The sequence below is a fragment of the Phocoena sinus genome, chromosome 5, assembly GCF_008692025.1.
Source record: "Phocoena sinus isolate mPhoSin1 chromosome 5, mPhoSin1.pri, whole genome shotgun sequence".
Classification (NCBI taxonomy): Eukaryota; Metazoa; Chordata; class Mammalia; order Artiodactyla; family Phocoenidae; genus Phocoena; species Phocoena sinus.
In genome coordinates, this window is record NC_045767.1 from 41,484,930 (window position 1) to 41,511,365 (window position 26,436).

General features: G+C 36.1%; 1 protein-coding gene across 4 annotated transcripts in view; it reads right to left on the bottom strand.

The window, feature by feature from the left end:
- Window positions 1–26,436, bottom strand: part of RAB28 (RAB28, member RAS oncogene family) — a 97,257-nt gene that overhangs the window by 17,666 nt on the left and 53,155 nt on the right. For 2 of the 4 annotated variants that reach the window (XM_032633041.1, XM_032633042.1), the window contains exons 5-6: window positions 12,222–12,243; window positions 8,095–8,120 (exon numbers count right to left, since the gene is read on the bottom strand). The exons of the other annotated variants lie outside the window; for them this stretch is intronic. In XM_032633041.1, the coding sequence (XP_032488932.1) occupies window positions 8,095–8,120; window positions 12,222–12,243 (48 nt within the window). The remainder of the gene's footprint in view (window positions 1–8,094; window positions 8,121–12,221; window positions 12,244–26,436) is intronic. 4 annotated transcript variants of the gene reach the window in all.

The following is a 26,436-nucleotide window of genomic DNA, read 5'->3' on the forward strand; positions in this document are numbered from 1 at the left end:
ATTAATTGCAACATGCACTTACTCAAGCATATCTGGTTTGATAGTTTAATTACTTTAATAATTACAATAGTTCTGTAATCTCTGTAAACGTTAATGTTAACACAAATGCATGACTAATTTTCTGCTAAAAGATACCTATATTTCATTGTATATTTACTTTATTTACAGCCATGGTTTAATTTCACAAAGATACAGCTCATTTGCTTTCCAAAACTAAAAGTATCCATTTTGAAAGTAGTAATGGGCCAGGATATATTTTCTTGAATAGTTGTAGGTGCTTTAAAGCAAAGCACAGTACTCATATCCAATACTGGTTTTATCCAGCACAGTCTAATTTTTTCAAATGTGATCTTTTATTGAACAGTTTCTCTTTTTACAACACTACAGACCCTATAAGGGTGTTCACTCAATGCTGTCAAATTATAAGGCAAATATATTCACAGGATTTAAGGACAACTAGGCTCTTTGAGTCAATATAGGAAAAAAAAACTTAAACTGATTTCCTGAGGAAGGGACCCAACCAACTTGTAAAAACTTGTAAATTTGCAAATCTAGTAAGCCTACATAATAGTGGCAATTGATTATCAACTAAAAATTGCTCTCATACTACATAAAAGGCTTTATTTAAAATTATATTGAAGGTCTTTAGTTTGTAAGCTCAAGAGATCTTTCTCTAGGAAATTTTTGATCTAGTGGGGGATTCCTTAGCCCCATTTATATTGCTTAGCTTGGATAATATGCAGCTTTTTTTCTTTTCTGGCCACAAGTTGCTATTCCTTAAACATCACTGAGACTTTATTTACAAGAAGAGGCCAAAAAATGTCCAGATACCACAGGCATCAATTTGTAGAAGACTAAAATACTAAGCTATTAGCTCTGACATTTATACATCTAGTTTATCATAATATTGAAGTTAAAATACTTTCCTAATTCAACAAGAGTAAGAACAAATCATGTCACTAGGAAAATTCCCCAATGAAATTACTGTCCAGTTAAAAAAAATAAAGTCTGTCATTCAACATGTATGTGTATTTGTCTTTTCTAATGGAAGAGTCTATCATTGTGTCTTTTCTTCCTTTTTTCTTCTCTCCCTCCCCCTCAGCCCCACCCCACAACTCCTCAACTACTTATATAGATAAACTACTATAAGCATTGGGGGATTTACTAGCCAAGCAAAAGTTTTTCTCCTAACAAAGATAACCATGAGAGACTAATAGGAACACTGATCAACTGATAAAAAATTATTCAATAAACATTTATTGAGTACCTATTATATACCAAGCACTGTGGTAGGCAGTGAGAACCCAAAGATGAAAAAGATACAATCCAGGTCCTAAAAAAATCATCACCAGTATTATGAACATAAAAGACCATTAAGGATCATAAAAGTTATTTTAAATAACCAAGACTCTGAGAATTAGCAGATATAGGAAAAGCCCTCACAGAGCTTGAGTATAAAGTTTTCCTCTATTGTGTTAGAATTTAGTGAGCAACATTTAAGAGGACTTAGTTACTAGAGTACTTCACTCTAAATAATGCAGAAACGTAAATTCTGAAGATGAAATTACAGTGAGATACTGGTAAATCTTTCATTTCTTCTATTTTTAAAAGCATCCTTAAAATTATTATACAGTATTCATCTAACATACATGTGATAACAATCTTACTGCTATGATTTAATTTCCCTTATGTCCTTCAGTGAACAACATCATTTTGCTAGTTCTTGTATTTTATTTTTGAAAATGGAATTAAAATCTGAAAGACAGGGCTTCCCTGGTGGCGCAGTGATTGAGAGTCCGCCTGCCGATGCAGGGGACACGGGTTCGTGCCCCGGTCCGGGAAGATCCCACATGCTGCGGAGCGGCTGGGCCCGTGAGCCATGGCCGCTGAGCCTGCGCGTCCGGAGCCTGTGCTCCGCAGCGGGAGGGGCCACGGCAGTGGGAGGCCCGCGTACCGCAAAAAAAAAAAAAAGATTAAAAATCTGAAAGACAATTATGAAAACGATATTAAAAATGCCACTAACTAGAGACAACTACTGTTAACATTTTGGTGTATATACTTCCAATATCTAAGCAACTGAAGGACAAAGGCATTAACATTGTAACATGCAACTTCTTTTAGCGCAACCATACTACACCCTGCTTAAAGTATGCTTAACAATTTCAATGGATAACCACTTTATTGATCATTCATTCATTCATTCAACAAATATTTGAGTGCCTACTATGGCCAGGCACTGTTCTAGGGGCTGCAGATACAATGAACTGACATTTTAATGAAAAGAGAAGAACAAGTAAATTACAGTGTATGGCAAATGCCGATATATCTTATGAAAAAAATAAATAAAGGGTACATGAGAGGAATTACTATTTCAAACAGGTAGGTCAAAGACCTTAAGAAAGCTAAGAACAAGGAAATCCGGGGAAAAGCCTTCCAAGCAGAGGGCACTGCAGTGAAAAAGGCCCTAAAGGAAGATTACACTTAGGAGATTCAAAGAAAAGCCAGGAGGCCAGAGTGGCTGAAAAGAGTTAGCAAGAGAGGGAAACAGCAGGAAATGAAGTTTAAAAAGCCAGGAATCATACAGGTCACTGTAAGAGAGATGGGAAGCTATTGGGGGGTTGTAAGGAAAAAGAAAAAAAAGACGTAATCTGACTTACATTTTAAAAGGTTTGGGTTGCTGTGATGAGAATAAACTGTAGTCAAATGTAAAGCACAGAAGCCATCGAGGGGGCTATAATAAAAATCTAGGAAAGAGAAGATGGTAGTTTGGACAAGAGTAGGAGCAAGAGAGATGGTAAAAAGTGGGGCAAATTCTCAATATATTTTTGGAATAAAAAGCGAATAAGAAATGCTAATGGATTTGACATGGGATGAACAAGATAAAGAGAAATCACTTGAAGATAGTTAACTCGAATTTTAAATGAGACAGTATATTGTAGGTTTTGTTCCAGGTACACTCGGCTGCAATGGATGGAGGTATTGAGCAGATGAGGATTTGCATTTAAGTAGAGCTGGGGTTTTCTCAATCATGTACAATTACTGAAAAGAAGGGCAAGTAATTGAAGATAATAAATGTAAGGGAGTGATTATATTGATAGACCATGGAATTTAAGTTGGTAGAAGGGGGGTTCAGGAAAACGAAAAATTGGTAAGATCAACTGATGTTAAGGTCTTATGTGGGTTTAAAAATTACTGGAATTGGGTTACCAAAGGATGTGAGGTGGAAAGACAGGAAATAATAGACTGGGATACATGAAACTGATAACTGATATTATGAAGAGAGTATGGAAACTAATATTGACTAGGTCTCCAGAACAAATATGTTAGTGTAGGTGGGTGGCAAGATTATGGCAGATGAAGAATTCAAGGAACTGAAACACAAAAGTATTAGAAGGATAATCTGTATGTGTACTAAAATTACCAAGAATCATGATAGCAATATAGTGGAGTGACTGTGACCCAAAGCCAAAATCTTCAAGAAATTCAAGGCAGTGATTCAGGGATTGGCTGATAACTCCAAGAAATATAAGTAGCAAGAGGTATAATCATATGGCTTGATATTCAAATCTAAGGGTTTTTAGGGAAGATGAAGGAGAATGTTCTGGAAAGAGCAACATGTAACAAGAAGGTAACTAGCAGTTACCACTACTCCAGTACTAGTGATAAAGTAGATATAGAAGGGGACGACAACATTTGAAAGAGCTTCAGGGGACAGCAGCACTGTCATTATGGGAGAGCTAAGTGACAGAAGTAGTTTTAAAACTTTTGTCAAGAAAGATGTTGAGGGCTTCCCTGGTGGTGCAGTGGTTGAGAGTCCGCCTGCCGATGCAGGGGATGTGGGTTCGTGCCCCGGTCCGGGAAGACCCTATGTGCCGCGTAATGGCTGGGCCCGTGAGCCTTGGCCACTGAGCCTGCGCTCCACAACGGGAGAGGCCACAGCAGTGAGAGGTGAGAGGCCTGCGTACCGAAAAAAAAAAAAAAAAAAAGAAAGATGTTGAGAATATGTACAAGAATTTTATCGATACCTTATTTGTAAGTTCCTAAAGGCCCAATGGAACGATCTCAGAAGTTAAGAAAGAACAGAAACTGGGGTCTGAAAAGTGAAGGACAGAACTGTATAGGATAAGAATGCAGGAGGTAAATCAACTAATTCTAAGACTGTGTTAGACAGACAAGAAAATCCAAATATTTCACTGTCAAAACCAACTGTGCAAAAAAAAAAAAAAAAAATCACTTAGCTCACTTACCCTGACCTGGAAATTAAAATGGAAAGAAAGAAAATAAGTTATCAAGATACTAAGTCTATCTGCCATGTTCTTAAAATCACATGGTACATGAAATAGAAGTCTTAAGAGAAGCCAATTAACTTTGGCTAACAAGAATAATTTTGATAACAACTTGGAAAGCTGTTTGAAAGAGTAATATGTACAATTTTTAGTTTAATAAATTTAAAAAATACAAATTACAGTATTTCATATTTTATAATTTAGGTTTACAGCAAGAAAGAGATACTAACAAAAGCGCATTTCAGGGAGTCATGGAATATTAACAATCCACTAAGAAGTAACATTTTCTCAGAAATGTAACTAATAATGATATTTTACAGAATGTTAGACCACCTTAAATGGCCTTTTAAAATGTTTCACATAAACCTGTGAAAACATTATTCAATCTCAGTATGTAAAGAAATGCAAGTGAGAAAAATGAAGTACTGAGTTCACCTTTCAAAATGAAAAAAGAGAGAGAGAGAAAGAGAAAGAGAGAGAAAGAGAAGAAACCCGGTGCTGCTGAGAGCTTGTACTACGGGCTTTCTGAAAAGCGACTCAAAAATGTGTGTTGAGCCTTACAAACATTTCTACTCTATGACCAAGTAAGACAATTTGGAAGAGTTTATCTTGAGGAACACATTAGGGATGTATAATAAAAATTATAAATTAAGAACTTCACCACAGTCATTTGTAATATAAAAAAAAATACTGGAAGCAATGTAAATGTCCCAGAATAGAAATACAATTAAATTATGATACAACCCCACAATACAATACTCTTTGGCCACTAAAAATTATGAACTTAAAGGGAATTCCCTGGCGGTCCAGTGATTAGGACTCAGCACTTTCACTGCCATGGCCCGGATTCAATCCCTGGTTGGAGAACTAAGATCCTGCAAGCTGCGCGGTCTGGCCAAAAAACAAACAAATCATGACTAGTAAGTGAGGTCTTGGGGATGATTTTTTTGTATTTGATACCAAAGACAAAGGCAAATAATCAAAAATAAACAGTGGGACCACAGCAAATTAAAAAGCTTTCAACAAAGAAAACCATCAACAAAATGAAAAGGCAACCTATGGAATGGAAGAAAATATTTGCAAATCATATACCTGATAAGAGATTAATATCCAAAATATATAAAGAATTCACACAACTCAATAGTTGTATGAAACAAGCAACCCGATTAAAAATGGGCAGAGGAACTGAATAGATATTTTTCAAAAGAAGTCATACAAATGGCCTACAAGTACATGAAGAGATGCTCAACATCACTAATCATCAGGGAAACGCAAATCAAAACCACAATGAACTACCACCTCATACCTGTTAGATTTACTATCATGAAAAATACAAGAGATACCAAATGTTGGTAAGGATGTGGAGAAAAGGGAACTATTTTGCACTGTGGGTGGGAATGTAAATTGGTACAGCCACTACTGAAATCAGTATGAAGGTTCCTCAAAAAATTAAAAACAGAACTACCATATGATCTAGCACTCTTACTTCTAGGTATATAACTAAAGGAAGTAAAAACAGAATCTCAATGAGATATCTGCACTCCCACGTTTATTGCATCATTATTCACAATAGCCAAGACATGGAAGCAACCTAAGTGTCTGTCAACAGATGAACGAATAAAGATGTGATACATACACATATATAACAATGGAATATTATTCAGCCATGAGAAAGAAGGAAATTCTTCCATTTGTGACAACATGCATGCAACCTAAGGGCACTATGATAAGTCAGATAGAGAAAGACAAGTACTGTATGATATCACTTACATGTGGAATCTAAAAAAGCCAAACTCACAGAAACAGAGAGTAGAAACGGTGGTTATCAGGGGCTGAGGGTTAGGGGAAATGAGATGTGAGTCAAAGGGTACAAACTTCCAATTATAGGATGAATAAGTTCTACGATCCTAATGTACACATAGTGATTATAGTATACTGTATTATATACTTGAAAGTTGCTAAGAGAGTAAATCTTAAATGTTCTCACCACAAAAATGTTAATTATATGAGGTGATGATGGTAGTAATCATTATGAAATATATGTGTATCAAATCAATGTACTGTATACCTTAAACTTACATCATGTTATATGCCAGTTATATCTCAATAAAGCTTGGAGAAAGGCTATCAAGTGAAATACACAATAGTACAGGATGTTAAAGAGTATAAAATTGCATATAATAAAACTCCTACTCTGTAAACATACTATATATGTATATATGTGCATTAATAGATGGCAAGGAAAATACTCAAATTTTTAATAAATTTTTAAAAATTAAAGTTGAGAAAAATAAAATTTTTGAATGACAGCTTTTTTTTCAGACTATTCTTTCAAGGATGTTTGTATGGCAACTTACAAAGAGAAAGTGTCTCCCTCAGGAATAAAGTGTAAGTTTGTTCGTCATCTGGTATAAAAAAGATAATATCTCTCTCCAGAGCAAAGTTCAGAGATTTACTTGGAGACCATTATAAAAGAGATAGATTTCCTAAGTTCAGGATTCCTCAGCTGTGACACAAACCGCTAGATACAGATCATCTGTGTGGGTCCCCTCACACTGTCCTAGCGGAACCAACACAAACATGGAGCTCACCCTACTTGCTATGCTGGGAGTAATAAATTCCTTTATCTCTGATCCAGGAGCCTCATGCCTTCTGCCAGTATCCATGGCAGTAGCAGGCTAACTTGTTAGCTTCTAAGTAGGGTAAAATCTAAGATCCTTCACTGTTTTTGACATAAAGAAGAGTAGAACAGACACGTAAGTATAAGATGAGCAGACTGGATAGCTGTTCATAACCTATACTACGTTTTCCAGTACGACCTTCAGTTAGCTGTGGCCATAAGACTAACTTCTGACCAAAGTAATGAATAAATGATATGCAACACTACTAGGCTTGACCCATAAAAACCTTCCAAGTATGGTAGTCCTTACTCTCCTTTTTCATGGTAACCCATGAAGCCAACTGTTGAAAATGGCAGTTCCAGAAAATGGAAGGAGTTTGGGTTCCTGAAAAGGAGATGAGCCACTGATAAGCAATACCTGGTTTTGGTCTTTATGTAAATAAGAAATAAATTTCTATTGTGCTAAGATATTGAAACTTTAGGGACTGTTTATAGCATCTAGCATTACCTTAACTAATACAGATTGCCTTAACTAATATAAAATAATATAGATTTTTATCTTTCTTGTTAACAATAAACCTCTCCCTGTATATACTAGGTCTTGAGTTATTGAAAATGATAACATGAAGTTATAACTAGCAAGATAATAAAATCTAAGCATTACAATTGTCTCTGAGATTTTGGTTATGTCATATTCAATTAAACAGTTACAAATTATGTTAAACAATTATAAATTGAGAGGCACTTGCATTTCTAGTTACCAGGGAGACAAAAACAAACAAAACACAAACCACTGGAGAAATTTTCTTTCTTCCGCCATTAAATGGTTCAAGTAATACATGGAAAACAGTATGAAAACAAAAATGCATTCTCCTTTGTTAATACATTTTGCTGGAAAATATAAAATGCCTGAACAATAATCAAGTCATGACCAACCTTGTTCCATCCATATCCCCACTCTTAGATTATTTTAAAGCAAATCAAATATCATTTCATCCATAAATATTTTAGTATGATATACTCTTAAAACACTTTGTTTTGGTTTTATTGAGGTACAAAACTTTGATTTAGAAGCAACAAATTAGAATTCTGAATCTAAAGCTGTCGCTTTCATCCTTCATTTGGCCCTGCTGATTCCAATGGAATATTAATTCCCTAAATTGATGTGATGGTTCAAAATTTACTTACGTGGATAACTTTCAGGATAAAGTAGCCTGTATATCAGGACACAGAAACAGATTTTGATGAGTAACAGAAAGTAAATGATGTTTAATAAACAATACACAATTCTGATAAAAATGACACTATGTCAAATATCATCATAAAGAAAGTGTCATTACAGCAATTTTTTCATATCCCAATAAATGATCTTTGGTACTATTTTACTATCTAGAGTGGTAGCTTATATACAAACACTAGTCTCATACAAGAAATAACTTTTCTGAATTTCTCAGTTGTCTGCATTATGGCAAATGTAGAAGAAACAATGGTTCCTCAATAATTCACTGATTTATTTGGAAAGGAAATAGGACATGGTAGTAAAGAATGCAATCTCCAGAGCCAAAATGCCTGGGCTTGATGCCTTGTTACTATTTGTGGAACCCTGAGCAATCAATCTCTCTGTCTCAGTTTTCTCATCTATAAAATGGGGACAATAATAGTACCTCATAATGTTATTGTAATAGATAAAATAACTAAATACATATAAAGCACACAGAACAATGACTGGTACATAGTAAGGTACATAGTATGTGACTGGCACATACTCAACAAGTATTAGTGTTATTGTCATTTGTCTATCCATTTATTCATTCATGAACTATTTACCCAGGGCCTTCTAAGTGCTAACTGCTAGGAAGGCTGAGAGGAGCACATGTAGAAAAATATTTTACAGTGAAATTCTAAGACCATGAGAACAACAGGGGTCTGTATAAGACAAGGTAAAACAGGAGTAATAGGGAAAGGAAATTTATAGAACTGCATAGGGGGACAAGAAAGATCTCACAGAGAAGACGATGCTTCAGCTAACTCCTGAAGAATGAGGAAAAATTAGGCAGACAACCTTGGAGACAGGGTGGATGGACATTCTTTGCCAAAGGAATGGGTGCAAAAGCATCTGAAAGAACCTGGCTTCCAAGAGATGGTGAAATCAGCAGGGATGTGCATGAGGGTCTTGTATGGGATGTTGAGAAGTTCATATGCATGTAGGTAACTTAAACACCGATACAGTTTTCACCCAGCTTACCTCACATATTTCAGTCCACCTGAGCAAAAATATAAGCACAAGAAGGAAATCCTACAGGTGATATATACTGGAAAGGTTTTAACTTTCCCCTGCTGGATTGAAAGCACTTCCATTAACTACACAGTGACAACTTTTGTTTCTAAATTCAGAGACTATTCAAAAGAAAATTACAAATGTTAAAAAAATGTTGCACTCCTATAGATTTCAGGAATATGACTTTTTTTTTCTGTTCAGGCATCTTGTATACATAAATAGTTGCCATTATCTATATCATAACTTTAAAAACAGAAGATGGCAAGTTTTATACTTATACACATGCAGCTGATTATTCTTTCTCCAAAAGTCATTACAGTTATTACACTGCATATTAATCAACCTAAAGATGATTCAGATTAACTGTGTAGTTGCAAAAATCACAGCCTCCAAAAAAAAATAGTTCATGTACTTCTTTAAAATAAGTAAAATAACACCTTAAAATTCATTTATTAAATGTAAACACTTATTATGTGCCAAGTATTGTGCTAAAAGCATAAGCAATAAATTAGAGAGCAGACACTATCCTTACTCTCACATACATGAGGGAGAAAGACTGATAAACAAGTGAACACATAAATAAACAAGTCAATGTAACAATTATAATCAGAAATTGCCGGGGGGTTGGGGGGATTGTTGTTGAGCAGATAGAGAGTAAGAGAGTGACAGGAAGCAAGACAGAAATTATGACAATTTTATACAGTAGCTCTGAAGGACCTCTTTGATCTGAGATCTGAAAGATGAGAATAAGCCAACCAAGTTAACAGGAAGTTGGAAGAGAAAAATGTTTCTGTCACTGGAACAACTAGGATGCATCTAGAAGAGGAAAATGACTGAGTGCAATTGAGGAAAACAAAGAAACATAATGAGCAAGAGTGGGGATGTGCAGAATAACATGAGGATATCACTGAAACACAGCAATGCAAAGCCATTGGAGGCTTGTAAGCAAGGGCACAATGTGATCTTTGCATTTTGAAAAAAATTACTCTGGCTACTACGAGGAGAAAGAACCCAGAAGGGTAAAACAGATGCAAAGAAACCACTTTAGGAGACTTCTGAAGCAACTTAAAGTCTGTTTCAAAATTTACATAACACTTTGGGTCCTCATAACAATCTTGACAAATAGGTAAAGCATTAATCTAACTTCACACACAAAAAACCTGAGGCTCAGAGTGACTTAACCAAAGTCCCATTGCTAGTCACCTTTAGCACCAGAATTAGAACCAAGCCATCTGGTTCCAAATCCTGTTAGTGTCTCACAAAGAAAAAGGAACATCAGCTTTGGGGATGACCACTTAACGGTCTTTTATTTAGAGTTTTAATTAAAATAATAAAGACATACAAACTTTAAATGCCCATTATTATAAAAGTGAACTATTATATACCTGGTTATTGCTTACTGGTACTTTAAAAGTATTTATTAATAACAGTAAATCATAAAACTGAGCCCATCAGCATTATAAAATAAGATACTCTGCCTTAGCACTTGATTACATAAAGTCCTTTACAAAGTACTTGCAGCTGTACATACAAGTTGTGAAATTACATAATGTTTAAAAATGATCCATCATGATTAGCCCACACATGACAAGTAAAATACCCTTAATAATTTATTAAATTTGATTTACATGTGCTTAAAATTATGTATATATTTTGACTTCTAAAATACACACACTAATGCTAATAAGCCAAGTACATGACAACATCTCTTTTTAAGTCCTATTTTTTTATAAGTCCTATTTGTTTACTGGTATCCAGGCATCCATATTCACAATCTCCACTCTATCTACTTATAGGATTACTGGTATAATGAACAGAATTGTCTTCCAATATACAGTACCAAATTTAATAAATAGCTTAAAAACTATATATCAAATGTATAATAATCAGAGCTACTGATCAAACTAAATAGAAAATTTTAAGTTAAGTAAAATTTTTAAATTCTGAAAAACATTATGATAGTTTCTATATTATTTTTATATTGGCCTAAGAGTTTACAATATTCCTGTTTTCCTAAATATTCACTTTTCAACATGCTATAAGAACATATTCTATAATGAATATGACTTTTTCATTCAAACTAGAATGTATTACTTCACATTTTTTTTTAAAAAAGAAAGTATTCTATGATGCTAGCTTATTATATTATTGTCTATACCCTGTCAATGGAAAGCATTAAAAGTATAAACTATTTAGGCTTCTTAGTCCATATATGGCAAAAACAGAATATTCTCTGTGAAATTACTGTAAAATACGTTGCTGCCTAACTTAAAGAAGCAAAATACAAATATAGCACTTGTACAGATTTTCACAGTAATTTTTGGGTTATCAAGGAAACATCTAGAGTGTTGATCTGGTTATACTCAATTCAAACAAACTACTTGTCACATTAACTACCTCCAGGAAGTTACTCCAAACACAAAATAAACTGTTTATGCCCCTACTCAGATAGATAACATGACAGATTGTTATTAGTTGAAGACAGATGAAATACATTAATTTGATTGTGAGCATATGTTTAATTTTACCCTGCCATGTACACTCTCTAATGCTGTCTTTCTATGATGACATAGTAAATCATACTGTATTAGAAGAACTGCTAATGCAAGAAAATAAAAAATTACCAGAACTTGACTTCAACTATGTAGATTCTTAAACCAAACTTCTTAAAAAAATACAACTGCCTGAAAATCACTGGGTTCCACAAACACATAAAGAAAAAAGGTGTCATCAAAGAAACTAATTTCTATTATAAATCTAAAAACCTCAATGCAGTTTAACATTTTTCCTATATACTACTTTTTATATTTCTTTGTGAAATGCTTCTTCCCTCCTTTTTCCATTTTCTGTTTTTAGTGTTTATCTTGTTAATGTGTTTAAGTGTTTTCTATAAAAAGGGCATTTGCTATATTTGTTCCAACGTTTGTTTCCCTCAGGTTAGGATTTTCCTTTTCATGATGCTTTACATAGAAATTAAGATTTTATGAAATCAAAGACACTGAGAAAATAAGCTCATTATTATTTAAGCTGCACTTACTTGGTTCTTCTGTTACAGGCAGCTAAAAACAAAAACAAATAAATGAAAAAGCACATAACACAATAGCCACTCAAAAGTACTTGTTGAATAAAGAAAAACATTTTTAGGCTCTTAAAAGAAATATAAAATATTAAAGGTGTCTAAAATAATATATATCCTTCATTTTACAGGAACACTATACAGGACTGAAAAATTAATGAGTTAGAGTCTCACACCACAATAAGAATGAATATCACAAATGTTTTGAGCAAACGAAGAAAGACATTAAGGAATACACATAAATGATGGCATTCATAGGAAATTTTGTTTGTTTATTTAATTTTTGGCTGCATTGGGTCTTCGTTGCTGCACGCAGGTTTCTCTAGTTGTGGCACATGGGCTTCTCATTGTGGTGGCTTCTCTTGTCGCAGAGAACGGGCTCTGGGTGCGGAGCACGGGCTCTAGGTGCACAGGCTTCAGTAGTTGCAGCATGTGGGCTCAGTAGTTGCAGTGCGTGGGCTCAGCAGCTGTGGCTTGTGGGCTCTAGGGCATGCAGGCTTCAGTAGTTGTGGCACACAGGCTCAGTAGTTATGGCTCGCAGGCTCTAGAGCACAGGCTCAGTAGTTGTGGTGCACGGGCTTAGTTGTTCTGTGGCATGTGGGATCTTCCAGAACTAGGGATCGAACCCATGTCCCCTGCATTGGCAGGCAGATTCTTAACCACTGTGCCACCAGGGAAGTCCCCATAGGAAATTTTAAAATGACAAAATTTACTATTACTTAGTAAAGCATACACAGATGATAAACTAAAAAGAACAGCAAGGAAAAGATCAGGCCAAAGGATAGTAGTTAACTCTAAAGGTAGAGAGAGGGTTGATAAAGGTGCCTGGTTGGCCTCTGGCATGCTTGCCAATGCTCTATTTCCTGACCTAGAAATAGCTATTCTTTATACATAAATTTTACATACTTTTCTGTGTGTATATTTCACTATATTAAAAATTACTAATAAAATAATATAACAAACTTCTCTTTAAATCAAATTTTTCATATAATCATAAAGAAGGGTCACTGTTACAAAAATATTCATGGTTTTCATAATCTTTCCCAAGGATCTCTAATAACCCCTTATTATCAAATCATACTCCTTTGACCTACCTATATATGTCATGAATCTTGTGGATTTTCTCTTTAATTATTTATCACCTGACTCTAACAGATCCTCATTTGTTAATTACTTTTGCTTCTAGTAATTCTCCAACACTTTTATATTCTCTATATTGCTATAAGATTTACCTAATCACTTTTCATTGTATTTCTATTGCATAGTTATATACATATCTACAAACACACCTATAAGGATTCTTAGGGGATAATGATGCGTACTGTTAACTCTGTAGAGTCACCAGAACAACACCAACAGCAGCCAGTGTCGAAAGGGCAAAAAGGAGAGTATGTAAAAATTCATATTATTTCAACTTATTTAGTACCATTAACTACCTAAATTCCCTCTGGTGGTAGAAAATGACTAACTACCACTCTTCTAACTTCAGGATAAAATGTAATAATAGATCTAAATGAGGACATAACACCATGGGGTAGGTAAATCTTTCTGTATTTGTGACTGTCTATAACTTTTATTGCTTACTGACATTTCTTATTTTGCTTCATGTTTTGGGCAGTCTCCACAGGAATTCTTACTAGAGAATTTCATACTGGCTCAGTATGGCATAGGTTTAGTTGCAAAGTCTGCACGATAGATGAGTAAATAGTATAATAAGGTCCCAGTTCACTTATGCCTTTCATACATAGATTTGTATGAAAAAAAGAAGTGTATTTGTCTTCCCTAGACAACAGTATACCCTGGGATTGTAGAAGGAACAGATGCTATAGTAAGAACGGCTTCAACTGGCAATTATATTATGGTTATTTATTATTTTTTATATTTTCCTCTCTTTTCTAATTGCCCTCAATAACCATACACTAGATCCATTGGGAGAGGCGGAATGATAAAACATGATTTTAAATAACAACAAAAAGTAAATAATAAAGACAAAACTGCCCAATAACAATAGAATTCAGAGTAACAAGAATAGCTAACATTTATACAGCACCACACTGTTTTATAGGCACTTTACACATATTAAATCGTTTAATACTCACAACAACGATCATCTGACAGATGAAAAAACTAAAGCATAGAGAGGATAAATGACTTTTGTAAGGATACACATCTAGCAAGGGGTGGAGCAAGAACTCAAACCCCAGGCAGTCCAGCTCCAGTCTGCATTCTCAACTCTGACACACATGACATTGTTTCATTCATGTCATCCCAAATGGAAAATATCATTCACTTTCACTGTCATATAAAATATCCCCGTATGAACACACCACAATTTATACAACTTTTCTCCAACTGATGCTCAAATTCTTTCCAATTGTTATTATCAACAATGAAGCACCATGACTACTCTTAGTATATACCACCTGATACATATGTATAGCAATCTGTTTAAGATATAAAACTGTTGAACTGTAGGGTCTATGAATGTTCAACCTTACAGAATGTCAAATTATTTTCAAAGTAGTTTATCAATTTATAATCCATCCAGCAGTGAATATAAATTCCTGTAGTTTCACATTATGTCTCTGTAACTTCTTAGCTTTTTTGATTTATACCTTATTAGTTACCTGTTGTCTATTTTTTTAAAAAACATCTTTATTGGCGTATAATTGCTTTACAATGGTGTGTTAGTTTCTGCTGTATAAAAAAGTGAATCAGCTATACGTATACATATATCCACATATCCCCTCCCTCTTATGTCTCCCTCCCATCCTCCCTACCCCACCCCTCTAGGTGGTCACAAAGCACCGAGCTGATCTCCCTGTGCTATGCGGCTGCTTCCCACTAGCTATGCATTTTACATTTGGTAGTGTATATATGTCAATGCTACTCTCTCACTTCATCCCAGCTTCCTGTTCTCCTTCCCCATGTCCTCAAGTCCATTCTCTACGTCTGCATCTTTACTCCTGTCCTGCCCCTAGGTTCATCAGAACCATTTTTTTTCCCTAGATTCCATATATATGTGTTAGCAAACAGTATTTGGGGTTTTTTTTTAAATAAATTTATTTCTTTTATTTATTTTTGGCTGCATTGGGTCTCCGTTACTGTGCACGGGCTTTTCTAGTTGCAGAGAGGGGGGCTACTCTTCTTTGCGGTGTGCGGGCTTCTCATCGTGGTGGCTTCTCTTGTTGCAGAGCATGGGCTCTAGGCGTGCAGGCTTCAGTAGTTGTAGCATGCGGGCTCAGTAGTTGTGGCTTGCAGGCGCAGGCTCAGTAGCTGTGGCTTGTGGGCTTAGTTGCTCTGCAGCATGTGGGATCTTCCCGGGCCAGGGCTCAAACCCGTGTCCTGTGTTGGCAGGTGGATTCTCAACCACTGTACCACCAGGGAAGCCCATGTTTTTCTCTTTCTGACTTACTTCATGCTGTATGACAGACTCTAGGTCCAGCCACCTCACTATAAATAACTCGATTTCGTTTCTTTTTATGGCTGAGTAATATTCCATTGTATATATGTGCCACATCTTCCTTATCCATTCATCTGTTTATGGACACTTATGTTGCTTCCATGTCCTGGCTATTGTAAATAGTGCTGCAGTGAACATTGTGGTACATGACTCTTTTTGAATTATGGTTTTCTCAGGGTATATGCCCAGTAGTGGGGCTGCTGGGTCGTATGTAATTCTATTTTTAGTTTCTTAAGGAACCTCCATACTGTTCTCCATAGTAGCTGTATTAATTTACATTCCCAGCAAAAGTGCAAGAGGGTTCCCTTTTCTCCACACTCTCTCCAGCAATTATTGTTTGTAGACTTTTCGATGATGGCCACTCTGACCTGTGTGAGGTGACACCTCATTGTGGTTTTGATTTGCATTTCTCTAATGATTAGTGATGTTGAGCATCCTTTCATATATCTGTTGGCGACTATATATCTTCTTTGAAGAAATGTCTAATTAGTTCTGCCCACTTCTGCATTGGGTTGTGGTGTTTTTTGGGTTTTTTTTGAGCTGCATGAGCTGCTTGTGTATTCTGCAGATTAATCCTTTGCAAATCTTTTCTCCCATTCTAAGGGTTGTCTTTTCGTCTTGGTTATGGTTTCCTTTGCAGTGCAAAAGCTTTTAAGTTTCATTAGGTCCCATTTGTTTTTGTTTTTATTTCCATTTCTCTAAGAGGTTGGTCAAAAAGGATCTTGCTGTGATTTATGCCACAGAGTGTTCTGCCCATGTTTTCCTCTAAGAGTTCTATAGTGTCTGGTCTTACAATTTAGGTCTTTAATCCATTTTGAGTTTATTTTGTGTATGGTGTTAGGAAGTGTTCTAATTTCATTCTTTTACATGTACCTGTCCAGTTTTCCCAGAACCACTTATTGAAGAGGCTGTCTTTTCTCCATTGTATATTCTCCCCTCCTTTATCAAACATAAGGTGACCATAGGTGCGTGGGTTTATCTCTGGGCTTTCTATCCTGTTCCATTGATCTATATTTCTGTTTTTGTGCCAGTACCATATTGTCTTGATTACTGTAGCTTTGTAGTATAGCAGGAAGTCCGGGAGCCTGACTCCTCCAGCTCTGTTTTTCTTTCTCAAGATGGCTTTGGCTATTGGGGTCCTTTGTGTTCCCATACAAATTGTAAAATTTTTTGTTCTAGTTCTGTGAAAAATGCCATTGGTAATTTGATAGGGATTGCACTGAATCTGCAGATTGCTTTGGGTAGGATAGTCATCTTTCACAATATTGATTCTTCCAATCCAAGAACATGGTGTATCTCTCCATCTGTTTTTGTCATCTTTGTTTTCTTTCATCAGTGTCTTATAGTTTTCTGCATACAGGTCTTTTGTCTCCTTAGGTAGGTTTATTCTTAGGTATTTTATTCTTTTTGTTGCAATGGTAAATGGGAGTGTTTCCTTAATTTCTCTTTCAGTTTTTTGTCGTTAGTGTATAGGAATGCAAGATATTTCTGTGCATTAATTTTGTATCCTGCTACTTACCTGTGGTCTTATTTTGCACTTCCTTGATTAGTGATGAGACTGCACTTACTTTCATACGTCTTTGGGAAGTCTGTCCTTCTGTGAAATTTCTGTTCATGTTTTATGTCCCTTTTTCTACTAAGTTGCCTTTCTTGTAGATTTGTAAAAGTATACTAATCTTTTGTCAGTTATTTGGGTTACAAACACCTTCTCCCAGTTTGTGGTTTATCTTTTTGAATTATTTAATGTCACTTGATAGAAACAAATGTGTTTATCTTATGTGGTTGATATATTCAACATTTAAATTTAGCAATTACATCTTGTTTAAAAAATCCCTCCACATCCCAAGGTAGGAAAGATATTCTTTCATTTTTTTCTTCTAAAATAGCTGTGCCATTTACATTTCAGTCTTTAATCCATTTGGAACTGATTTCTGTGTATGGGAGTATTATTGGCACCATTTTCTTTTTCTCCATAAATATAAACAACTATTCCAGGACTACTTATTAAACATTCTCTTCTTTCTTGAAGATCTTCAATACCTCTGCCATTATAACAACAGAGCTCCCTTTATGTGAGGGTTTGTTTCTAGCATCTCTATTCTATTTCCTTGAGTGAATTCCTCGTTGTCTTTATTACAAGCTATTTATAAAAACTTTTGATCCCTGGCATAGCAAATGCTCCTGACCTTGTAATTCAGGAACATATTAACTATCCTTGGCCCTTTTATCTATCCATATACATATTAGACTCAGTTTGCTTAAATACCACACACAGATAGCATTGGGTTTTGAAATTATGCTGAATCAGTAAATCAATTTGAGATGAACTGCTCTTTATAATATTGACTCTTTGCAGCCTTGAACATGGGAGTTGTCTTCTTTTATTTGGGTCTTATATTTATAGCTTATATTAAAATTGTATACTTTTCTCAACGTGGGGATTTTTGATATAGCTATTCATATCATCTGAGAATTTGGTAGTTTTATCTCTTCCTTTTTAATCTGTATGTCTTATATATCTTTTTTCTTCCTGTTTTACAACAGCTAGGACTTCAAGAATGATGTTGAATAGGAGTGGTTAGAGTGGACATCCTTGCCTTGTACCTGACCTCAGGAGGAAAGCATTCACTCATTTGCTATCAAGTATGATGTTAACTGTAGGTTTTTCATAAATGCCATTTATCAGGTTGAAGAAGTTACTTCTCATTCCTAGTTTGTACGGAGTTTGTTTTTTTAATACCATGAATGGATGTTAAATTTTATCCAATGCTTTTTATGCATTTATTGAGATTATCATATGGCTTTTCTTCTTTAGCCTATTTATATAGTAAATTATATTAACTGATTTTGAATATTTGAACCAGCCTTGCATTTCTAGGATAAACCCCACTCGGTCATGACATAGTATCCTTTTTATATATTGCTAAATTCAATTTGTTAATATTTTGTTAAGGAGTTTTTTGTGTCTATGTTCATGAGGGATATTAGTCTGTAGTTTTCTTACATTGTCCTTTCCTGGGTTTAGTAGCAGATTAATGCTGCTGTTATAAAATGAGTTCAGAAGTGTTTCCATCCTCTTTGGGTATTCTGAAAGGGTTTACATACAATTGGTATTATTTCTTCCATATGTGTCCGGTAGAATTCACCAATAAAACCATCTGGGCCGGGCTTCCCCGGTGGCGCAGTGGTTGAAGAGTCCGCCTGCCGATGCAGGGGACACGGGTTTGTGCCCCGGTCCGGGAAGATCCCACATGCCGCGGAGCGGCTGGGCCCGTGAGCCATGGCCGCTGAGCCTGCGCGTCTGGGGCCTGTGCTCCGCAACGGGAGAGGTCACACAGTGAGAGGCCCGCGTACCGCAAAGGGAAAAAAAAAAAAAAAAAAACCATCTGGGCCTGTAGTTTTCTTTGTGGGAACATTTTAAATTATGGATTTAGGGGGTCTTTTTCATAAATATAGCAATATTTAGGTTATCTATTTCTTCTTGAGTAAACTCTGGCAGTTTGTATTTTTAAAGGAATTTGTTTATTTAATCTAAATTGTCAAACTTATGGAAGTAAAACTTTTCATTATATTCCCCATTCTCCTTTTAACTACCCACAGGATTTGTGGTAACTTCCCCTCTTTTATTCCTGATATTGTAATTTGTATCTTCTCTCTCTTTTCATGGTCAGTTTGGCTAGAAGTTTATCAATTTTATTGATCTTTTCAAAGAACCAGCTTTTGATTTCACTGATTTCTCTATTACCTTTTATTTCTACTTTTAGCTTTACTTTTTCCTTTCTTCTGCTTGCATTAGGTTTAATTTGCTCTTCATCTTCTGTTTTCTTGAGGTGAAGACTTAGGTCACTGAGTTTGGGAATTTTTTTTTCTTTTCAAATATAAGCATTTAGTAACGCTAAACATTCCTCTCTAAACAACTATTTGAGCTGCATCCCACAAACTTTGATATGCAGTGCTTTCATTTTTATTCAATTCAAAATATTTAATTTTTTGTGACTTCCTCATTGATTTGTAGGTTATTTAAAAGTGGGTTGTTTAATTTCCAAGTAATAGGGATATTACAAATATCTTTATGTTATTGATTTCTAGTTTAATTCCACTATTGTCAGAGAACATATTCAATTCTTTTAAATTTGTTTTTATAGGCCAGAATATGGTCTCTCTTGCTCCACGTGCACCTGAAAGCAATGTGTATTCTGCCCTTGTCAGATTAAATGTACTGTAAATGGGGCTTCCCTGATGGCACAGTGGTTGAGAGTCCACCTGCTGATGCAGGGGACACAGGTTCGTGCCCTGGTCCGGGAGGATCCCACATGCTGCGGAGCGGCTGGGCCCGTGAGCCATGGCTGCTGAGCCTGCGCGTCTGGAGCCTGTGCTCCGCAATGGGAGAGGCCACAACAGTCAGAGGCCCACGTACTGCAAAAAAAAAAAAAAAAAAAAAAAAATGTACTGTAAATGTCAGTTAGGTCCAGCTGGTTGATGCTGTTCATGTCTCTGTATCCTTACTAATTATTTCCTACCTGTCCTATCCATATTGAGAGGAGTGTTGAAATCTCAACTGCAATGGTGGATTTATCTATTTCTCTCCGCTGTTCTGTCAGTTTCTGCTTTAAGTATTTTGAAGTTCTGTTGGCAGATTTATATACATTTAGGATTGTGATGGCTTTTTTGTAAATTGACCCTTTGATCATTATGTAATGTCCTTCTTTATCCCTGCTAAATTCCTTGTTTCTGGTATTAATGTAGCTACTTCAACTTTCTTTTGATTAGTGTTTACAGAATTTATCTTTTTCCATCCTTTTACTTTTAACCTAACTGTATCTTCATATTTAAAGTGGATTTCTTTTTTTTTTTTAACATCTTTATTGGGGTATAATTGCTTTACAATGGTGTGTTAGTTTCTGCTTTATAACAAAGTGAATCAGTTATACATATATATATGTTCCCATATCTCTTCCCTCTTACGTCTCCCTCCCTCCCACCCTCCCTATCCCACCCCTCCAGGCAGTCACAAAGCACCGAGCTGATATCCCTGTGCTATGTGGCTGCTTCCCACTAGCTATCTACCTTACGTTTGGTAGTGTATGTATGTCCATGCCTCTCTCTCGCTTTGTCACAGCTCACCCTTCCCCCTCCCCATATCCTCAAGTCCGTTCTCCAGTAGGTCTGTGTCTTTATTCCTGTCTTACCCCTAGGTTCTTCATGACACTTTTTTTTCTTAAATTCCATATATATGTGTTAGCATACAGTATTTGTCTTTCTCTTTCTGACTTACTTCACTCTGTATGACAGACTCTAGGTCTATCCACCTCATTACAAATAGCTCAATTTCATTTCTTTTTATGGCTGATTAATATTCCATTGTATATTGCCACATCTTCTTTATCCATTCATCTGATGATGGGCACTTAGGTTGTTTCCATCTCCGGGCTATTGTAAATAGAGCTGCATTGAACATTTTGGTACATGACTCTTTTTGAATTATGGTTTTCTCAGGGTATATGCCCAGTAGTGGGATCACTGGGTCATATGGTAGTTCTATTTGTAGTTTTTTAAGGAACCTCCATACTGTTCTCCATAGTGGCTGTACGAATTCACATTCCCACCAGCAGTGCAGGAGTGTTCCCTTTTCTCCACACCCTCTCCAGCATTTATAGTTTCTAGATTTTTTGATGATGGCCATTCTGACTGGTGTGAGATGTTATCTCATTGTAGTTTTGATTTGCATTTCTCTAATGATTAATGATGTTGAGCATCCTTTCATGTGTTTGTTGGCAGTCTGTATATCTTCTTTGGAGAAATGTCTATTTAGGTCTTCTGCCCATTTTTGGATTGGGTTGTTTGTTTTTTTGTTATTGAGCTGCATGAACTGCTTGTAAATTTTGGAAATTAATCCTTTGTCAGTTGCTTCATTTGCAAATATTTTCTCCCATTCTGAGGGTTGTCTTTTGGTCTTGTTTATGGTTTCTAAAGTGGATTTCTTATAGACAGCATATAGTTGGGTCTTGCTTTTCTATCCATTCTGACTCTCTATATTTTAATTGGTGTATTTAGACCAGGTGTCACAAACATTCTCTGTAAAGGGCCAGACAGTAAATATTTCAGGCTTTACAGGTCCTATGTTCTTCACAGCAGCTACTCAACTCTGCTGTTGTAGTAAAAAAGCAGGCATAGACAAGATGTAAACAGATTAGTGTGGCTCTGTTCCAATAAAGCTATTTATAGACACTAAAATTTGAGTTTCATGTAATTTTCAGGTGTCAGAAAATATTATCCTTCTTTTGATTTTCTTCCCACAATTTAAAAATGTAAAAACCATTCTCAGGTAGTTGGCCATACAAAAAAAGCAGCATGGGCTGTAGTTTGCTGACCCTTGCTCTACACCACTGCTCAAATCATTCTTCAGCTTACAATCCCTTAGTGACTTTCTATAGCTCTTAGAAGAAAATCCAAACTCCTTAAAATATTGTCTCTGCTTCTCAACTCTTCCTGCCTTGCACCCTATACTCTAGCATGACAAAATGGTATAAATTTCCCTTACATTTCAGACTATTTCCTAGCTCCTGAGGCTTTATTCATTCTTTTACTTCTTCCTGAACTGTTATTTCTTGTCCTTCTCTGTATGGCACATTCCTGCATATCCCTTAAGATTCCTGTTAAGTATTTACTTCTGCTGTAAAGTCCTCCAGTACACCAAGTACTTTACTCTAGGACAACACTATCATACCATCTCCCCTACCATTGTGCTTAGTACATCAAAGGCACTCATGAAGGAATGACTGAATGAATGCTTTAAAATATAAGAGGAAACAATGTGCACAAATGTTTACAATAGTAAGAACAAAGTCAAATTCTAAGAGGTAGCTATGTTTTTATGGTCATCGAAACATTTTAACTAAATTGATTATAGAAAAATTTTTTTAAATTCTCATAAAAACTAAAAGCATTTTCTTAACTATAAAATATCTATTAGACTTTAATATTAAATGTAATATAACAAACTCTCAGAAGATGGTGCTAGCCCAATATGTCAATAAGCTAAGAAATAAATAAGACAACTGACCAAAAAAAAAGCTTCATCTAAAAAAAATAATGGAACTATTTAAGGAAAAGGCATGAGTACAGATAATTCCTAACAAAAACTTTTTTCTGAAAAAGGAAAACTTCATTCCTGAACCTAAGACTAAACATAAAATTTAATCAATTTTCACCAATTCTAATTAAAGTATAGAATACCAGTCAGTAATCTTTAATGGTTCAGAAAGAGACCCTAAGGAAAGAGTGAGCTTAATTGTGAGCTTAAATTGCAAACATGAAAACATTCATCTCCACTGATAAAGAATTCAATTCATAGTTTCAATGTATTAGCATATCAAATTAAAACTCTATATATAAATGGCAGGGGTAGGGAAGAAGATGGAATAAAGAAGGATACAAAATTATACACCCATCTTTGGTATTCAGTTTTAAACCAATGTCTTACACTGCATTACACAAGTGATTTTTTTTTTTTTTTTTTTTTTTTTTTTTTTTTGCAGTATGCAGGCCTCCCAGTGCTGTGGCTTCTCTCGTTGCGGAGCACAGGCTCCAGGTGCGCAGGCTCAGCAGCCATGGCTCACGGGCCCAGCCACTCCGTGGCACGTGGGATCCTCCCGAGCTGGGGCATGAACCCACGTCCCCTGCATCGGCAGGCGAATTCCCAACCACTGCGCCACCAGGGAAGCCCAAGTGATATATTTTAAATAACTCACTATGCTAATACTTCAATATGTGATATAAATACATGGAAATAAAAGTGTTTTTTAAAAAGCATATCAATGGTAATTGTACTTTAAAAAGTTATAAAATTATTTTACCAATATTTAATAATATATTTTATTAAAATGTAATAATACTTTTGGACCTCTCCATTTGGCATAACTCATCCAACAATTATTTATTTCATTGTCTTTTATATATAAATGTCTTGTAAGAAAATAAAACATTATAATAAAACCTCATTTGGGGCCAAAAGCAGGTCAATTAACCTGAATGGTTAAATAATTCTGTCTATTGCCAACAAAAGAAGTCAACTTCAAAAATCAAAAATATACTATCTCTGATATTAAATAAACATGTTGAAAACAAAAGATCCACAATCCAATGAAGAATCACATGGCACTGAAACAGGTGATCAAACTTTAAAGCTGCCAAAAAGAAAAGTTTAAGACCTTACTTCTTAATTGATCACGTCACATTACATTACCCATCTAGAGCATAATGTGAAAATGAAAGAGGAGGGAAGGGGGTAGGGCAAAACCTTTAAAAGAATGATATAGCCATAAGACATGACGAAGACTAGTTAGAACTGGGTCCACTTTGGCAGAATATTCAACTTCCAGTGGACCTTGAGCCTCATTATATGCTCATTGTAATACATTAGCTTGCTAAATGACACACACACCAGCACCATGACAGCTCTGAGGCTAACCATAAAAGGCCAAAAAGTGGGCGGCGGCCCAATTCATGGAAATTCCCACCCTTTCCCCCTGAAATAGTTGGAATAATCCTCCCACTCATTAGCCTATGAAATCACCCAGCCCATAAAAACTAACCACACCATATTTCAAAGCTCTCTTGCCTTCTGAGATGGCCCACACTCTGTCTGTGGAGTGTGTTTCTCTCTAAATAAATCCACTTCTAACCTATCGCTTTGTCTCTCACTGAATTCTTTTTGCAATGAGACATCAAGAACATCAAATTCACGGAGAACAAAAATATGTCTCAACGTTGGTTGTCAAAAACCTCTCACTATGCCTTTGCCATAGTGCTGATTTAAAATGACACTTCTGTCTCAATCTAGGCCATTTAAATGTAAAAACTAAGTGGGTCTTTATGGTAAGAAGACTTCAACTGTTGTTTTCTTTTTAATCTATTTATTTTTATTTATATTTGGCTTCATTGGGTCTTTGTTGCTGCGCACAGGCTCTCTCTAGTTGCGGTGAGTGGGGGCTACTCTTCATTGCAGTGCGCAGGCTTCTCATTGCGGTGGCTTCTCTTGTTGTGGAGCACAGGCTCTAGGCGCATGGGCTTCAGCAGTTGTGGCACGCAGGCTCAGTAGTTGTGGCTCGCGGGCCCTAGAGCGCAGGCTCAGTAGTTGTGGCACATGGGCTTAGTTGCTCCGCAGCATGTGGGATCTTCCCAGACCAGGGCTCAAACCCGTGTCCCCTGCATTGGCAGGCAGATCCTTAACCACTGTGCCACCAGGGAAGCCCGACTTCAACTGTTTATAAGAGATTGTTACATTTGTTTAAATGTTTTTAAAACTAATATTTAAGCACAATAAGGATTTTTTAATCCAAACTATTAAAGGTTTAAAATACCATTGATATACTGAAGAAATATTAAAAATGAGAATACATAGCAGCACTAGGAAAAAAAAAAAAACTAAGGAAAAGGTGCCAAGAGTAGAAAAGAAACAGAAAAATTTCTGGAAGATAAAATGAGCTGGTAGGAATAACTCTCTAAATATGAGATCTAATATTAACATTTCTACTATGAACCCTGGAATAGGTAGGGTGTCTCAGTTAGGGTTCAGTAAATGAGGCAGAACCAGTATGGGTGATAAAGAAGAAAGATTTATTACAATGGTTAGACTTTACATAACTGTGGGAGCTGTTGAAGCAGTAGATGTAGGCTACCTACATTAGATGCCGCTGCATCTAATCTTGAGCCTGAAGTCACTATAGGTCAGCCAGACCAACAGTCAGGAAGGGAACTGGATAAGGAGAAGAGCAAGGACAAATTGAAACCTGTAAGGATAAGCTGGAACTGATAGAGACAAATGAAATCTGCAAGAACAAACTGGAACCTGTGAGGATGACAGGAACCGGCAATGACAAACTGAAACTCGCATCTGTCTCTCGCCAACCCAACCCTGACGCCAAGGGTGACTACAGGAGAAGCATGCAACCTTCACTACAGAGCTGTACATGCAGGGCAAGTATTCAGAGATGCTGGAGGGGGAAATCTGACAGGAGCTGAAGGAACTGCAGGTCCACATGCTATCCCACAATACAAGATGACCCAGCAAATCAGTGATACAGTGTGAGAGCTGCCGCAGTGCCTAGTACTCGGCGCTGACCCTCAGAGTCAAAAAGCATGCCTGCCGCTTCGCTTCCCTCTTACAAGTCTTCCACAAAATGTCTTTTGTAACCAATGCTAACTGACCAATATACGGAGGGAAATTTTGGGAAACATATTTCCAGTTTAGCCAAGCTAACCTAGTACACTGTCACCACAGAAAGAAACAGCAGTGCACCCACATAACCTCAAGCTGTCACAAAGGTATAGAGAGAGAAAGGAACGACAGCTGTACAGAGTGGTAAACTCTCAGTCCAAAGTAATTCCTTTCTAACTTCTACAATGGACAGGGGTCTCAGTTATTGCCTGTCTATCTACCCATGTTACAAGCCTGACTGTCAATATATATACTCTATAGTAAGGGTGAAATATATTGCAAACCCTGAAGATTGTCCTCGTGTTCAAGGTAAGAACTACTAAGAAAATCCAATAATGACCTTCATCATAAATTTTAAAATCCAGATCAGCTACCAATACTACTCAATTCTATCTTCATATTTAAATAGGAATAAGCAAGAGTCTACAGAGCTTAAGAAATCAAAAACATGAATGGGAGGACACAGAGCTACTAACCCTCAAGAAAACAGTCAA